Source organism: Ceratotherium simum, chromosome 2, assembly GCF_057802395.1.
Source record: "Ceratotherium simum simum isolate JZ-2026a chromosome 2, ASM5780239v1, whole genome shotgun sequence".
In the NCBI taxonomy this organism is placed as follows: domain Eukaryota; kingdom Metazoa; phylum Chordata; class Mammalia; order Perissodactyla; family Rhinocerotidae; genus Ceratotherium; species Ceratotherium simum.
Window position 1 is genome coordinate 59,882,662 of NC_141901.1, and position 18,927 is coordinate 59,901,588.

Below are 18,927 nucleotides of genomic sequence, written 5' to 3' on the forward strand. Positions count from 1 at the left end.
TTGAGAGCTTGCTGTGTGTAGGCATTATTGTGGTCCTAATGACAAAGTGGTAAACCAGACTGTCCCTGCTGTCATGGTGTCTATGTCCTGGTCGGGGAGTAAACAATAAACTAATAGCTATTCTATACAATATACTATCAGGAAAAGGCGTGAGATGCTATTTTAATAGAGTGGTCTGGGCAGATCTCTCTAGTGAAGCGACATTTGAACACAGGCTTTGTAGTAGATTCAAAGATGTGATCCCCAGACCCCTTTTCAAAGAAGGACTTGTTGCCCAGCAAAGCAGAGACCTTGACTGTTTTGTTCACAGTTTTATCCTTAGCCCCTAAGCCCTTAACTCTATTCTTAGCACATAGTAGAAACTCAAAACAATAAAGATATTTCCATTAAAGATAATTAGTTTAATGTTATATAGACTCTGAATACTTGAGCAGCCTTAGTGTGCAAAACCTATACTTTGATGCTACATTATTTTCCCCTTGGGCCACATTTGCTTCTGTGCTCGGTCTTAGACCTTTCCTGGGACTCCACTCAATGCACTGAATCACTGAATGGGAAGGCTTTCTCCCATGTCACCCCCTTTTTTTTTTTGCTGAGGGGCAAACTGGCCCTGTGAAAAAGATTTTACAGTCTCTCTCTTGGTGGAACAATTTCAAACCTTCCCTCAGCAACTGACTCCCCAACTCGCATAAGAAAACAGAGCTATCAAAACAGATCTCCCTCATGATTGCTCCACAAACTGACTGCTGGCCTCCACTTGTGCCCATCTTTCCTGTCTTCCCCTTCTTTATGCCCAGAGAAGTGCTCTGCTCCCATCAAAGGCTTCCTCTTGTGCTGTGGAACCTCTTTGTTACCTTGCCAAGGACTTCCCTCTTTCCTTTACCTCTTCCTTTCTCTTCATTATCATTCTTTCCATTTTATTAGATCCTTTCTATCAACAAACAAGCATATTCTCTTATTTTCTTTCTTGAGAAAAGGAAAACAACTCTTCCTTGACGCAAATCTTCCTCTGGCCTTCATGTGTATTCACTGCTCTTCATAGTGAAGCTTTGCAAATGCATTGCCTTCATTCACAAGATCCGTTTCATTCTTCAACCCACTTCAATTAGGTTGGAATGGCTCTTTTAAAAATTTCTAACTTTATCTATGATGTCAAATACAGTGAATCTGTTTTCTCTTGCTTGATCTCTCAGCCACATTCAACACAGTTCTCTGTACTACATGATTGGGCTGCTCTCTTGGCTTTTCGGGTGCAGTACTTGCCTAGCTTTCTGAACTCTTCACTCTCAAGTCACCTGGGGGGCCCATCCACTAAATTTGGAATGCCTCAGACTCAACCATTGCTTGGTTTTAAGTCATATCTGTATGCTGACAACTCCCAAATTTAGTCTCTGAGTTCTCTCTTCTGACTTCTATGTTCATGTCTAACTGTCCATCTGACATCTCCACTAGGATACTTAATAGGCACTTCAAACATATTAGATCTTGTGGTAGGATGAATAATGGCCCTGCAAAGATGCCTGTCCTAATCCTCAGAAATGTGAATATATTACCTTGCATGGCAAAAGAGACTTTGCAGGTGTGACTAAATTAAGGATCTTGAGATGAGGAGTTTATCCTGGATTATTACCCCCTATGCTCAGTGTAATCAAAAAGGTCCTTATAAGAAAGAGGCAAGAAGGTCAAAGCCAACGGAGGCGATGTGACAATGGAAACAGAGGGAGAAAGCAAGATGGGATGCGAGGCCACAGGTCAAGGAATGAGGACAACCTCTAGAAGCTGGAGAAGCAAAGGAAACAGATTCTTCCTTGCAGCCTCCAGAAGGAACCAGCCTTCTGACACTTTGACTCTATCTTACTGAGACTGATTTTGGACTTCTGACCTTTAGAACTGCAAGATAATAAATTCATGTTGCTTTAACCAACTAAGTATGTGGTAATTTGTTACAGCATTGATAGAAAATCAATATAGATCTCAATGTCTGAAATTGGGTTTTTAATCCATCCCCAAACCTGTTCGCCTGCAGTCTAAACTAATCCAGTAAATGGCACCATTGTTTGCCTGGTTGCTCAAATCAAAAACCAAGGAATCACCATTGATTCCTCTTTTATCTTTCATTTCCTCCTTCAGTTCATTAACAATTCCTATTAATTTTAAAATATATCTCAAATCTATATATTTGTCTCCCTCTATACCGTGATCACCTTTGTCTAAGGCATTATCATTTCTTTTCTAGAGGACTTAAATGGCCTCCTAAAAATGATTTCTTAGGGAAAATTTCAAATATACATAAAATAAAGAAAATAGTGTAATGAACCCCATGTTTTCACCATCCTGCTGTAACAGTTATCAGTACATGTTGATCTTCTGCCTTCTTTTACCCTTCGTTTTTTTTCCTGGAGTATTTTAAAGAAAATCCCACATAGCATGTCATTTCACACACAAATACTTCCTATGTATCTCTGATAAGAACATTTTTTAAAACAACCTCATTGCCATTTTTGTACCTAAAAACTTAGCAATAATTTCTTAATATTTTTGATACAGTCCATATTTGAATTTCCCTTATTGCCTTAATATAATTTTTACAAATGGTTTGTTTGGATCAGATCCAACTAGGTACTCATATTGCATCCAGTTGTTATGTCTCTTGACTCTTTTATTCTATAACAAACTGCTCTCCATCATCACAGCCTTTTATATGCCATTGATTTGTTGGAGAAATTAGGCCATTGTTTTTCCAGGATTTTCACATTCTAGATTTGACCAATTGCTTCTTCATGGTATCGTTTAACTTATTCCTGCATCCCTTATATTTTCTGTAAATTCAGGTTTAGTATTTTAGGCAAGTAGACTTCCTGTTGCATCCATCATGTTTTAAGACACACAGTAACTGGTTTTCCCACTTTTAGTGATTAGTGCAATTGATGGACTCTGAGCATGCCAGCCTGATTCCTTCAGTATAAAATATTCCATTAACCTTTCCCCTCCTGGTTTGAGCAACTATGGATGATGATTGCAGAGATCCATTATTTCATCATGGGTTGCAAAACGGTGATTTTCTAATTCTATCATTCCTACTGCTTTATTTGCTGGAATTCTATAGATAAGAACTTTCCTTCACCAACTATTGGTTACCCTGAAATGCAAGTCAGGAGCCTACTGTGATTGGCTTGGGTAGAGGTTTTGGTGGCATGGACTAAGGTGAAGGCAGAGATGATAAAGAATAAATGGTTTCAAAGTATATTTTGGCAGTAAAACCCTCAGTATTTGCAACCAATCCAATGTGGAGAAGAAGTAACATGAGGAGTTAGTACTGACCTCTATTTTTCTGGCTTGAATAACTGGTGGATGCAGGTGCAACAAAGTTAGGAAAGGAGATAGTGTAGAAAGAAGAAAAAGAGAGCCTTCCCTGTTCATTTTAATGACTTTTGACAGAAAAAGCGTTTCCAAAACAAGAAATGAATTTTCTAAAATTTTAGAAACATAGGAAAATATTTCAGCAAGTATTCAACCAGTTTTATATTTGAAATACTACATCTAGCACCCTCGTCATGTTGCTACACTGATCGAGGCAGCATCAGCAAATGTTATTACAGCAGCACATTCGTCCTTCTAAAAGTTAAGGGTCTGTCAGTATTTCCATTATAAATTCCAATTTTCAGGGGTTTATAACTTGGCTATTCTAAAATCACATCAGGCTGAAACTTGCAAGTAATAAAACATTTTAAAAAACAGATTTAATGCATTTTTGTCAAGATCTAGTTAAAATATTGCCTAATTTTTCTGCGATAAAGTGACTTACAGTTAATACATTGGGACAAATGTTTAATTAAAAACACATTTTATTTTAAAGTTTCTGAAAATAATTGCACTTTTTAATAATGCCTCATTTCATATGTATAGATTAGATACGGATGGACCACAAACATCATACTGAAGCAATTTTAACACGTTATAGTAGAAGTTGGCATACACATTGCAGTTTGAGATGAATTTCTTCCCAATAAAACTTGTTGTAAATTGGTTAAGGTTTTTTTGAGGAACAATAACATGTTCAATTTTATTTTATAAATAGATATTTTATATTTTGGTAGGCAGAACTTAGTCTCAAAGTTATTGTTCAATTAAAAATATACCATCTTCTGCTTGGGATACAGTATTTTGATTTCCTTTTCATAATAGAATTTTCTAACATACAGATGCCAAGTTCATCTAAGACCTTTTGTAAAATCAGTTAAGTCAGGAATTCTGCCTTAAAGTACAAAAACACTGTCTTCCCTCATGAGAAACAGGAAGAAACACAGAGAGTGTTATGGAATAAAAACAATCAAATACTATATAGTAGGCAAGGTAGAGCAGGTAAAGACGAATAAGAAATGTTCCCTGCCCTTAAAGGACGTTAAAACTAAACTAAAGAAGACCCCAAAGAATGAGACCCCAAAGAGTAGAGCGGGTAAAGTAGAATGTGAGATTGTGAAGAGATTCCTTCCATTGAGGGAGATGAAGAAATACCTAGAACAGGAGATGGAATGTAAGCAGGATCTTAAAGGTTGGACATGTGAAGGGAAAGGGGGATGATTCTAGACAGCAAGGGTGGCAGCATAAGTGAAGGAAAGGAGCTAGGGAGTTGCATGATGTTTATTGGGATGATACCACTATGTTTCTCAGGAATGGAATCACATTTGCCCCAAGAAGTTGCCTTCTGGGTCTGTTTCAAGCGTTTCTAAAAATTATGTGTGTGTGTGTGTGTGCGCGTATTTACCAATAGGGGAAATTAGTTAGGTGTAAAATAGACTCCACTGGCTAAGTTCCTCCTTGATGACCAAATTTAATGCTAGGAAGAAACTTTCACATTGGTGGAAATTTGCTCATGGATTCTTCCTTGTGGTGACAAAAATATTCCAGTCTAATAGAGAGAAAACTGATGCCAGTAAAATGTGATTTTTCTATATATTTAAAAAAAAGGCATTGGAAACATAACCCAAATGATTCAGTATATATAAAATACTTGTCCCATTTTGTTTGGAAAATTTCATTCTCAGTTATAATCTCATTGAAGGAAACCTTTATGTGTGCAGAAATAAGGTACATAGGATGCATTTACCCATATCATGTAAAACATAAATTTAGCTACATTTAAAAATATTTTTTCTGGCAATTAATATTGCATATTATTTGGACCAATTATCTAACCTTTATTTTCCCAGGGTTATCTTGAAACTTTTAAAAATTTGTAAACTTATCTGCAGGTTAAGAACCGTATTTGCAATTTTTTAAATAAATTAATATTTAAATTTTAAATAAATGTTAAAATATTTAAAAATTTGTAAATTTTAAAATAAAATAAATGTTTATTAATATAGATAATAAAGAATAATAAATATTAAGAAAATAATCCTTTAATTTAAGAGAATGGCAAATGTCAGACTGTCTCACAAACAATTATTATCCATCATTAAAAAGATTGCATCAGAGTTGGCTTAGGTAGGAAGAAAACTGATATAAAAACACTTTTTTGAATCAAAGTATTAATGAAGATAAATTTTGTTTACACTGCTGGTTATATTGTCAGATTCTTTTCTTTCTCATTTTGTCTCATCTCCTATATCTATATTCTGGACATTTTTTGAGTTTCCAAACTCCAAACACTTGGTGAAAACACTTCGTATTCTTCTGGTAGTCTGCCACTGCTGTTTTGCTCCTCTCCAACACGTTGCTCACTCCTCTTGTATCCTCTTTTCTGACTTAGGATTTTTAGTTTCTCTCTCTTTTCCTGAAAATCTATCTATTTTTATTCTCCATGCATTTTCTTATATGTAGCTTCCCCCATTCTCCCATCTTATCTATTATTAAACTTATCCTTTCTCATATTGCTGAAATGTTGAGATATTTTATGAAGAACATTGATTCAACTTATCCTAAAAGTGAAATCTGGTAGTATTAATTAAGTGGATTCTATGCTTTTTACACTGAAAATAAAAGAATCCTTACCTCAAATTGTGAAAAGCAAAATAAAACACAAATTGTTTACGGATTAAATATCTAAATTTAAAAATTAAATAATGAAAAGGGAAGATAATTTGGGAGTATTTTCCCAACTTTCAATTAGGAAAAGCTTTCTTAATCAGGAAAGAAACTCAGAAGCAATTACAGACAAAATTACTAGATTTGAACTGATTAAAATAGAAAATTTCTGAATGACACAAAATTATTGAAATAAAACATTAAATGAATGTATTATAGCACATATGATAGACTACTGCTAATTAACAAAGAGCTCTCCATTAACCATAAAATTCAATAGGAAAATGCATAAAATAAATAGTAAATTCACAGACAATGAAATGCAAAGGGCCAATGAATATAAGGAAAGATGCTCTACCACTAGGAATTAGGGTAATGAAATTTAAAACAAGAAGCTAGCACTTTTTACCCATAAGATTTAAAAAAATAAGAGTAATAAAATCTGGGTGAGTGAGGGTATCAAGAAACAGACTTTCTCACATATCTTCGGTAGGAATGTGTATCATGATAACCTTTCAGAGAGCAATTTATCAGAATTTATTAAAATTGAAAATAAGCAAAATACTTAGGGAAATCAATCTTAAAGATATGAAAATTCCAATACATAAAGTGATATTTATAAGGATATTAATTTAACATTTATTCATTAATTAACTATTTTCTTGAGTGCATAAGAGAGAAGAGGATTCTGCTCTGTATAAAATGTAGATTTTGGTGGCACAAGCGGTTAAGTGCATGTGCTCCGCTGAGGCAGCCCAGGGTTTGCCGGTTTGGATCCCGGGCGCGCACGGATGCACCGCTTATCAAGCCATGCTGTGGCAGCATCTCATATAAAGTAGAGGAAGATGGGCATGGATGTTAGCCCAGGGCCAATCTTCCTGAGCAGAAAAAGAGGAGGATTGGTGGATGTTAGCTCAGGGCCGATCTTCCTCACAAAAAATAAAAAAATAAAATGTAGATTTTATTTGGAGAAAGTCAATAGAGAAGTAAAGAAGTGGAAAAAAATAATTTCTGGTGGGAATAGGTGCTATTTGCAAAATAAAACGTGGTGGCGTGATAAGTAAATTACGAGTTGTAGAAGACAGCATGATGTAATTCTCATGAAGTTCGAAAACAAGCATACGTAAAGTTGGAATAGAAAATACTCTAGGGGGTGAAACTATGGGGGATATATTACTTTTTCTTCTATGTTCTATAGTTGAACATTTGCTGTAATCAGCACCCATTACTTTTTTAATGAAAAAAATACTATTAAATAAATGGTTTTTCAAAATAGTTTTTAGTAAAATTCTGTCAAAATATGTTGATAGGTAGCTTCACTTGGTGGTTGCTGCCCCTTGCTGCAGTCTGTCATAAAGCATGCCTGTGATGAGCCTTAACCATTTCAGAGCACTAAGTGAGAAGATCCTGCCTGGTTCCTACCTCAAAGGAAGAAAGGCAGACTCACACTAACGCCAATGGACCAGGCCAGGGATAATCTCACAGCATAGACTGGGCAGCATTGAAGCTGACAATGCATGAAGAGCGCACAGGTTTGTAATTCCTTCAGTGGCTTTTTGGCAATTTTGTGGGATCTTGTCCACTCAGGCCTGGTGGAGAAGAGAAGATTGGCAGATACCTATTTGTCAAACAGTAGTTGGGGAGAAATCTGAGTAAACCAGTTGTCAAAATATAATTTTGAAAAAATGTTTTCATTAACCTTAATAAATTATACCTTGGTTTCATTTTCATCCTTTGTTATAATTTTTTTTTTGTTTTATGAGGAAAATCAGCCCTGAGCTAACATCCATGCCAATCCTCCTCTTTTTTTTTTGCTGAGGAAGACTGGCCCTGAGCTAACATCTGTGCCCATCTTCCTCCACTTTATGTGGGACACCGTCCCAGCATGGCCTGACAAGTGGTGCATTGGTGCACGCCTGGGATCTGAACCGGGGCCGCCAGCAGGGGAGCGCGCACACTTAACCGCTATGCCCCGGGGCCGGCCCCTCCTTTGTTATAATTTTTAGTCTTTCTCTTTTGTTCATGGAAAACATGAAAATAAGCCAGTCGGTTTGGAAGTCTTATCAACACTTTTATTTGTCTTATGCCTTGTAAAATTTTATTTCTAGAGATCCAACCAAGTCCTCCTTGACAAGCTTTAGTCTGTGTGCTCAGGGAGAATTGGCAGATCCAGGAGAAGGCTCACAGGCTATAAGCTGACTAGGGATTATTATAATAGTGGCAAGCCCCATCATTTGCACTGTCCATCAGTGATATTATCAGCATCCCAGGTATTACTGAAATTTCCACGTAGAGAGTAGAAAGCTGTCTATAGACTGTGATTGAAAAGAACTCTTTAAGGGCCATGTGTTTTGCAAACCATTGTCCTTGCCTAGAATGGCTATTCTGTCTTATGTAAGTTCCATTTGGTTCACAAGGCCCAGTACTCAACAAATATTTATTGAATACCCACTTTTTGCCAGATAATGTTTTAGGCAATGGATAGACAATGGTGAATAAGAGAGACAAGATTCCTGCTCTCAGGAATCTTATATTGCGAGAAAGACAATAAACAGGTAAATAACTGAATTTCAGATAACAGGGATAAAACAGTATCTGTGTTGGGGAAGAGGACTATTTTCATCATGGTAGTCAAGGAGAGCCTCTCTGAGGTGACATTTGAGCAGAGAACTGAAAGAAGAGAATGAGAGTGAAACATGCCGTCTAAGGAAAGAATGTTCTAGATGGAAAGTACCTAAGGAAGGATCTTGACATCATTGAGAATCAACAAGATCCAGTTCCATTCCTCCATTTTCAGTGAGAAGCTCTAATTCCACTATCTTGCTATGACCAAACTCTTATAACAGCACTTGTCTGTGTGATTCATTTGGCATTGAATGTATGTTGTGTTATAACACTAGTTATCTTTGAGAAATTGAGATGCTTGCTCTCCACTTAAGATTCGGCTCCTTCAGGCCAAGGATCTTGTCCTATGTTTCTTGATGTACCCAGAACCAAAAATAGTATCTTATGTAACAAGTACTTAATAAACACTCATTGAAGATCATGATCTGATGTAATGATCTGTGCTGTTGTCATGGAACGTATCAATTCTTGACTAAAGACCGTTGGGCAGATGATAGTGAGAGGTTCTGGCTATTTAAAAAATATATCCAATAAATATATACTGGTTTTGGAAAAAAACAAGCAAAACTTAAGAATACACTGTTTAGAGATATATACATATATGGTAAAATTATATACATATAATTTTATATATATATATATGTATATATATAAAAAGTTTGGTTATGTTAGGCTTGAGATGCCTACTATGTCCAAGGGGAGATGACAATTAAGCAGTTGTGTATGTAAGTCTGAAACTCAGTAGAGATGTCAGGGATGAGAATACAAATTTGGGAATCATCAGCATATAGATGGCACACTATTTAAAGTAATGGGACAGGAGGAGATCACCTAGGGAGAAAATAGAAAGAAGGGAAGGGTAAGTAAAATTTGTAGTAGCAAAGAATTGCAAGCAACTGTCTATCAATAGAAAACTGGTGGAATAAATTACGGATTATGCATACTACACATTTTCATATCGCTATTAATAAAAATAAGATCTATATACACATATTTACTGCATGAGCTATTTAGTACATGTATTGTAACCTGAATAAACAATTTTAAGAGTAAGACAAATAATGTTCATGTATTTGTAAAAACTATATAAATATGTGTATATAAGTTTATGTAATAGAAAGATACATTCTAAACTGTGGGGAATAGGAGATTATTAACTTTTTCCTTCTAAACATCTGTTATATTTGTACTTTATTCATTCAGCTTTTAAAAATCTAATGAAAGAGGAACATAAGCAAAATGAATGTTTCTTTAACTATTTCACTATTCAGAATATAAAGGAATCTTAGAAAGGATATTTATGACAGTAGCAGTATCCTATCAGTGCTCCACTTACATCCCTCTGTATCCTTTACTTTTTTTTTGTATATCTGCTCCACAGTACTTTCAAGCTCAACCTTCTGCGCTGGCAGCCCTTAGCTGGGGGACTGTCTTTAGGCTGTAGAAACTGCTCTGCTTGCCCACACAAGAGCTAGGAATTTCTCTCTTTCCGGGGGTAGCCTTTAACCAGTGTCTGATGGGTGAGAAGGTATGAATGTTCCAGCTCCCTTTCTCCCCAATTAGGGCCATTCAGAGGCGTGATCTATGCTGTCTCCAGAGCATCTCTGCAGGACTGAGCCAAGTTCTCTTTCCTGAGACTTCGCTTAATATCACACTCAATCCTGGTCTCCTTCCCTTCTGCCACCGGGCCTAAGACAATGACCAATCTATTTGAAGTGCTGATAGATGTCGCCTTACCTCTTGAGAGCCCAGGCATCACGGATAGGATATATAGTGTAGTAGGTTAGGTGCTCAGACTTGGGAGATGAGTCCCAAACTCTGCCCCTTACTCTCCACGTGGTCCTGGACAATTCACCAAACTCCACACCTTTCTTTTCTCATCTGTAAGATGGGATTGATAATAGAACTACTTCACAGAGCTATTTCAAGGAGTAAATCAAATAATGTCCTTAATGTGCATGTAGTACATGTTAGGCACTCAATAATGATTTAAAAATTAATACAGATACTTTGTATAAATATTGTGACTATTTATCTCTATGTATGCTGTGGCATGTCTGACAAAAGGAGGAGTTTCCTTTAAACAAAAATTTATAATAAATATGGAGTCTTCCTTAGGATGAAAGCCACTCTTTACAGAACATTATTTTATTATGCATAACTCATGTGAAGTAAACAAAGTTAATACATCATTGATTTTAATGGGACTTTGCACAGTTTGATTAATATACCATTATTGCATAAAAACATTCTTCATGCTGAGAAGTAGTAGCTGGCGCATTAGAATATCATTTGGCATAAAGTTTCAGCATATGCTTTTTAACTATATGTCCCTATGAATGCATTATCATCTGGTATAAAATAAATCAGATAATGAATAAAAAAATGAAAAATTATATCTCCCTAACAACCATATCACATATTTTAGCACTGAATATTATATCATTTTAATGTCGTAAATAAAATCACTGTTTATGGGGATGGTGTAATGACCACATCCTTTATTAGTCTAGTTTTACTTTTAAGAACTTTGATTTCTTACAGTAACTCAACTGTTCTATTTCCTATCTATATAAGGACTTACTATCCTGAAGTCTATTTTTCTTGGACTCAATACCATGGAATTAATTTATATGTGAACCTATTTTATAATAATGTCTGGGCTCTATAAAATTCCCCTCATTGGGGTTCAAGCAAAGCTAGCTGGTATTGAATTCTATTTATTACAAAAAAGCACATTTCCTTGCAGTTTCTAATTTCATTTGGTATTAAAATCCCCTTGTTGTAATTGCTGTCATTCTCTCTATGTTTTTCCCTAATTATTCTGACTAGAGTAAATTCTCAATTATTCAGGGACTGTGTATTTAATCTGTGGATTTTCCAAATCCTCTCCTTTTAATTCTGTCTTTTACTGTACATTCTTAACCATTTATATGTTTCCTATTTTTATAACTCACCAGATGATAAATGATGGTAGAGTGAGAAGTTCACATTAAAATAAGCAGTTTGTTATTTTTATAGAAATTGCTGGTAAAGAGTCTGATTCCAATGAACGCATAAAATTAAAACTTTAACAATTTGTGGATCTTAATCCTTTCTTAATAATCATATATAATTTAAAGTTAAAACTCTACACTTTCTTCTTAAATATAATAATTTTACCAAGACTAAAGCTGCAAGTGCTTTTTAAAAATGGCCTAATGTCATCCCACTCCATACCACCCATTACTAAACTACACGTAGCTTGAGATAATGGAGGCTGGAAGGTTTTGTTCACAAATTTGAGAGGATTTAGAAGTTCTTACATAGAAGAGTCATTGAATAGGTTTAGAAATTAAGCTGGAAAGAGAGGTTAATGACAAACATGTTCTGAGCCCATGACTTCAGAAAAAACTTACCCTAAGGATATCGTGATGTAGCAAAATGTATGCATGGGAATCTTAATCTTCATTTAAGTGCTTCTCACACCAACTTCAGGTCTTTTTGACCCCAAGATATTTTTATGCTGTCCTTGGGCTCTGGAAAAACACCCACTGTCCTCAATCCCATTAACTACCTCTCGAACACTCAGCTATTTTCCTTCCACTATACACAGGTCAGAATTTCTATTCCCCCTTCCTGTTGATCTTTCCTGGTGATGAAAATAATAAAATAAATAGATCCATACTAAAGGGTTGTCATAGCCACCTATAAGCCTTCCCCACTCTTTTTCCTTTAAGAAAATTCACAATGAAAAGAAATGGAAACCCAATGGAATGTCAAATTACTTTAATTTCTGGAAATTGAACAAAGGACACTATGTTCTGCTACAATGCATGTTTCTGTAGAATGAATGAACTCAAATGACATTGGTAAATACAGGAACAATGTCAGAACATGATGTGGAAGTTGGTTGATTTATATGTGATTATGTTCGTCATTAATATTTACCACCACCAGGGACCAGCTACCGAACACAAGGTACACTGACACAGTTGACTGCAGCTAGCCAAAGAGGAGTGTATCACACCCTACATTCTTCCTCTCGGCTCTGCCTCTGCATATGCTCTATGTCTTTGAAATGTTTACTAAGCTTTCTCCCCATCTTTGTGCATTTTGCTTTTTCTCCATAACTAACTCTTCCTTATGGCTCTTCCATCAAGCTATCTTCACTTACATTTACTGCAGTGTTTATCAGGTTAACATCTTGTTTAACTGCTACTGTTTTTATTAGAATTAGTATTCTTAGTGCTCTTGGTTACGAAGTTGCACAGGTTTTGATGGTCTACTCAACCCAATTTTCCCTTAAGTTTGTTATTTTTAGTGCACAACATTGCAGAATGTGAAGGTTTTCACGAACACGTGTATCACGTGATTGCAGGAATGCCTGTAAAGAATTTTAAAAAGTGTGGGGAGGATTTCTTTCCATCCCGCCTTCCTTTTTTTTTTGTCCTCGCAGCCTGGAGAAAGAAGGTGAGGAATTCTTCCCCCTGCTCACAGAATCTGTATTCTAAATGTCTGTTATAAGTGCTTGTTTCTAGAGTTTAAAAGCTACCCAAACAACTGAAATCTTCACCAGTGTTTTTCCAAAGTTATTATTATCAGTAATGATGAATTTAATTACCAAAGCTCCCAAAGGAGCACAATTCTAATGTTACTGGTCATGTCTTATCAAAATTCTCTTTGTGTTTAGTTAGGTCCAGATTCTTTGCTTCAAATGTCTTTTCCTACAAGCATGTATGGTATTTTGAGAAATAGTCTCATTACATCATCTTCCTCCTTATCATCACTTTATTTTGACATATTTTTGGAAGAGGCTTGGCAATCTACAGCTCTCCTTAGTTGTATTTAAGATTCAATCAGGGCCTGTTCTAGGCTTACAAAGACCTACAGAACATTGAAGGTTTCCTCAAGATTGGCTACATGTCTCAGGGTTTTTCACACATTCAGAAACCTTGTTTCTACAAAATGTAAAATGTTGTAGGTTGGCTAAAAGGATGGGATCCAATCAGCTATCCATCCACATGAACAATGTGGGACACCACATTTCATCGGAAATCAAGGGGGCACATCTGAGTCCTCTGGCCCTGTCTCTACCCTCCTCACCTGCAGAACTCCTGCAGGTATTCCAGACAGTAGGAAAATATTTTAATTCCAGAAAGTATTAGAAGAGAACAAAGATACATAAATGCTAGCAAACCATGTAATATTTATTATAAGTGAGAGGAATAAATCAAGAAAAAAAATTGGGGTATGGAAATGGAGCCAGATATAAAGCTAAAAAAAGCACAAGTGAGCCATAAATTTGGCTGTTTTCTAGTAGCCCATGTGAGAAGGGTCATCTACCAAATATACTATGTCCATTAGCTGAAATAAACCAGTTATTTAGAGGACATACACTTATTTTTGGAACTAACCCCATAGAGGAATTTTTCTCTGAGGATCTCACAATCTACGTGCTAAGTAATATTTTTGCACTTTGGAGCAATTTTAAGGATGGAATTGATAAGAGGGTTGGCTTCTCATCATTACTTCAGCAGGGGTAAGAGTTAGTTGGAATGAAGTCTTTCCAGGCTAAAGAATATATGCAAATTATTGATGTAGGTAATTTTATTCCCCTACTGTATCCCAGTTCTTTGAAGGTAGGATTTGCATATTTATCACAGACTTAATAGTTAGATAGTTGGTATTTATTAAATCATTAAATGAATGAATGCCTCATCGGATGCCTCTCTGCTCTCCAGCACCAAGTACCTATAGCCAGAATGGCAGAGTTCATCTACTTTTGCTACCGTATTGAGGATTCAGTTTCCTGGGGCCTCAGAAAGAGTGCCACATTTGATTAGCTCTATTAGGGAAGTGGTACACGGGGTGTTTCATGAGTGCCTAGTATTTGTCAACCTTGGGATCCTATATACTGAAGGTGGCTCTTTTGGGCCTATGAGATAGATCTCCAATGAGACTTCCTTAAACTAAAGGGTTGTTTGGGGTTAGGAATTGAAAGACTTGTGTTCAATTTGTCAAGAATTAACCTTACGCAAATCCTTCAATATCTGTGTAACTTTTTCCTAGCATGTAAAGATCATTACCTGCCTTCCCTAGCATCTACGCCATCCCAGTCTTTAGCCCATTATTGTTTATGTATTTTACTTTCTGGTTTGTCCTATGAACACACCTATCTGGAGGCAGAATTTTATTGGTTTGTATCCTGAATGCTTATCACAATGACTGTTATATACTCAGTAAAATGTCCATTGGTCCAGTGATTTAATGGAAATATTTGGAAAGTTTCAGTGCTAAATAAATTTAAGCTGTCCTAGGAAAGCAGGTAGAACTGTTCTTTCCTTAGGGCTGGTAGTTTCTTCCTGTGGCCCAAATGGCCCTAAGCGATCACTAACAGTTCATACAGAGATTGGACAGTGCTTGGATGTTGGTCCATCTCACACTCTCATCCTTCCAGAAGTGTCCTCACTCCAAAGGGCTTGGGCTTCCTTTGAATCATCTGGTGTCCAGTGTCATACATTGCTCGTCATATACAGCCATGCTGATACTGTCAAACAATACCTGTAAAAAAATTAAAATGTCGAATATTTATTCAGTAGCACATTTTGTATGTCCAGCGCTCCAGGTTTGCATATTGCCTTTCCATAATTACAACAGCTGAGACATTAAGATCTTATTATGTACCAGGCACTATGTGCTTACATGTATTAACTCATTGTATTCTTACATATCTATCGAGCAGATATGATTGTTATCCCTGGTTTGCAGGAAAGCACTGGCAAAAAACAAAGGTTAAGCATTTTGCCCAACATCACAGAGGTAAAGAGTGGTGGAGCCTAGGTTCCAACACCAGCTGCCTGGCTCCAGAGCCCAAGCTTTTAACCACTGTGCTATGCTGCCTCTTGACTAATTGCTTTAGTAGCTGTATTTTTACGATAATTCATTTATCTTTTGGAAAACAGTAACAATAAGAATTTTAAAACTTACTTTGCCTAATTATGAAATGTTTACCATTTACTTCTATAGTTACCCAAAGTTTTAACTGGTGTTCCTTTTGTGTGCTTATACTGGTAATGAGAACTCTACAGTACTTGTGTATTTATAAAACATATTTAAAAAATGGAATTTGGAAGAATGCTTTCGTTTGACCATATAGCAAAGGGGTTGTTATAGGAAGTTAAGAAAAAAAAAAACCACCAGAAATCTACTGAAAACCATACACTGAAATTGCAACTTAAAATATAGTTGACTCTAAAATAAGGAGCTATTTTATACCTCTAGCTTAAACCAGGCCTATGTTGCTATGACTGTGCCATTTACATAGGTTAACTATCTTGACATAATGGTGACAATTATAACTGTATTGCTTGCTATTCAAGGAGCGTGTAAAGTCGATGATTTTGTACGTTTCCCTTCATAATGGCAGATCTTGTGTTAACGCCAAATTTTAGCAAATACTTGAGTATTCTAATATGCAATGAATAAAGCAGAAAACTCAGTTGCATTAAACTATGTTAGAGTACTTCAGAAGACTAGTTTTTCACACCTGTTTTCTATTAGCATACAAAAGCTACTAGTATGAAAAGAACCAAACATTAAGCATGGCTGAATTACCCTGAAGCTATATTCTGAAGGGGTTTTAACACTTTTCTTAAGAACTGACAATATTAAAAAGGCAAAAGCATTATATCTCAGTACACAAGACTTCTTACTTCATCTATAAAAATAGAGAGAATGCCAATGTTTTATTTGCCACGGGGATAAGGAGAGAAACGTCAGTGAAATAAATTTGATAACATGACTCACACGTCATTACAAATGATTTTCCTAAATTCATAACTTTCATATTGGCTGAGGGAAAAAGAAAAAAAACAACACACTCAACACTAAAAAAGGAACTTCCACTTGATGTAAATAGGCCAAGTCACATGATTCCTCTAAATGAGGGAGTTTAAATGAGAATGAGTGTATTTTTCCAGCTGGGAAAATATTTTCCTTAATTTAGTGAGCTTAAATAATTTACCCGTGGCGATGAATAAGCCCTTGGGTCAGGTTCAGAAGCCTCTTCTATCTGTTTCATAAGAACCACACAAAAATTTATTATGGAACATACATGAAACATTTTCTTGGTTAAACCTTAATAAAGATAAGAATAAAAAATTCATACTACTTCACTGTCTTTCAGGTCTTTTTCTCCTTAATACACTTTCTAGATTTCTTAGGTATGTTGTATAATTATATACAAAATCTTTATTACTCAATGGAATAACGTGTTCACCAACTTAAGCACCCTACAGAAGCAGTAAGTGTAACGAGAACAAATTGCTTCCTCATCCTCCTCCCTCTCATATCAGCAGTAAGGTTTTTTTTAAAAACAGTGAGGAAGCAGCAGCCTAGAGGCACCTGGGAAGGGAGGGCATTCAAAGGAGAGAATATGGCTCTGGAGAGATATTCAAGTCATATTGGAAATTTATGGAGTCTAACTAAACCCTTTTACCCTTCTCCCTGGTTTCAGCTTTGGCTAAGGTGTGAGGTGTCAGGGATGTACATGGAGCCTTCACACACTGAAATTTTCTTCCGTGAAACAAAAGAAATAGAAATACAAGTGCTTGGTACCACACGCTTTTGAGACTTAAAAGCCCATTAATAAACACGCTGTTTCCGTCTTGGGGGAGATCGGGATTACTTTTTAATTAAATACCGCCAGGAGAAGCTCCTCGAAGGGAGGCTGAAGTCACTCTCCCTCCCCAGGAGCCACGAGGGAATAAGGGAGACAGAGGATATTTCCCCCTACTTGCACGTGGGATCTCCCTGTCCCCTTCGACCCCCCCGCCCCCCGCCTCTCCCACGCAGGTCTGGCCGCCTCGGGAGGTAGCTGGGAGAAAAGGCAACATTCAGTCCTCCATGGCAAAGTCTTTGGTCTTTTCCTCCTGGTCGCCCACTTTGTAGCGCAGCAGCACGCGCAGGAGCCGGTGGTTGTCCCGGGAGGGCAGCAGCGTGATCTCCCCGGAAATGTCCGTATCCTGCTCCACCTGCACAGGCTCGTTCAGGTAGAGGAGTGCCTGCTTCCAGTGCGTGACCGGGTGAAAAGGCGAGGTGGACAGCACCAGGGGCTTCTCCGAGTCCCCTCCGGGGAAGGTCACCTGGAACCAGATGGCAAAGCCATGCAAGGGCGCCGAGCCATAGCAGCTGAAGCGGAAGCGCCCGCCCACCCCGGCCTCCAGCTCCTGCTCCAGGCCGGCGCGGGCCAGCTCCAGTTGAGCAAAGCGCTGCGGCCGGGCCAGCACATCCTCGCCCGACAGGCCCTGCACCACGATTTCCGAGTGGCCCATGAGGCAGCGCGTGGCGAAGCCCTCCAGGCAGCTCATGTCCACGCCGTAGAGCTGCTTCACCTGGCTCCAGAAGTCTAGGCGCAACTCCAGCATCTGGTCGCTGATGGGCGCCACGAAGAGCTCCGCGGAGGCCGGTAGGAGAAGACCGCCCTCCTTCAGCCACTTGGTCCGCGCGTGGAGCACAGAGCTCAGCATAGACTCGTGCAGGAGTCCGTAGCCCATCCACTCGCTCACGATGGCATCCACCTGCTCCGGTAACTCCACCGTCTCCACTGGCCCCGGCAGGACGTGCACCCGGTCCTCCAGCCCGTTGAGCCGCACCACCTCCCGGGCCTGTTGCCAGATGGCGCTGGCCTCCACCGCATACACGCACCGGGCCCCGGCCTGGGCGCAGAAGATGCTAAGAATGCCGGTGCCCGCGCCCACGTCCAGCACCGTCTTGCCCCGCAGCGCTGCCCTGTTCCGCAAGATGCCCAGACGGTAGGCATCGGTGCGGACGCGGTCCGCAATCATCTCCTCGTGGACCGAGACGTCCGAGTAGCACTCGTAGTACAGCCGGTCCCGCTCCCTTCTGGTCCTCCGGGGTCGCGGCACGGCCGCCTCCTGCTCTCCGCCATCTTCCTCTTCAGTTCCCTCCCCTCCTCCGCCGCCGCCCCCCGACTCAAGCTTTCTTTTCTTGGGCTGCGACATCTTGGCGGCTCGGGCCGGTTCCCAGCGGGCGTTGCGCGGCACCGCGCGGGCTCCAGGAAGCGGGGCCTTCTGGGACTTGTAGTGCCCGCTCGCTCTTCCCACTTCCTGCAGCGTCGCGGGTCTAGTGCCCGCCGGATGCCTCCGAATTCTGCTCAACTCGTTTATCTGCTCTTTTGGTGTGCTGGAATCCGTTTCCCACCCACCGCACCCACATTCCATGATTCTTTACGTTCCCTCTCCTTCGCTTATCTCCTCGGTTCTCTTTTTGCTT

The 18,927-nt window shown here is 38.4% G+C and overlaps 1 protein-coding gene and 1 long non-coding RNA gene across 2 annotated transcripts; both read right to left on the reverse strand.

Annotated features, from left to right (window-relative positions):
• Positions 1–13,820: 13,820 nt before the first annotated feature.
• On the reverse strand, positions 13,821–17,447 carry LOC147918031 (uncharacterized). Its single transcript, XR_015555798.1, has 2 exons — positions 16,658–17,447; positions 13,821–15,195 (listed from the first exon to the last, which is right to left on the reverse strand). It is a non-coding gene; the product is annotated as an uncharacterized LOC147918031 (long non-coding RNA).
• An 18-nt stretch (positions 17,448–17,465) lies between these two features.
• PRMT6 (protein arginine methyltransferase 6) lies at positions 17,466–18,720 on the reverse strand. Its single transcript, XM_004420756.3, has one exon. It carries the CDS (start codon positions 18,654–18,656, stop codon positions 17,529–17,531), a length of 1,128 nt encoding a protein of 375 aa, XP_004420813.3. The 5' UTR covers positions 18,657–18,720; the 3' UTR covers positions 17,466–17,528.
• Between the last annotated feature and the right edge of the window lie 207 nt (positions 18,721–18,927).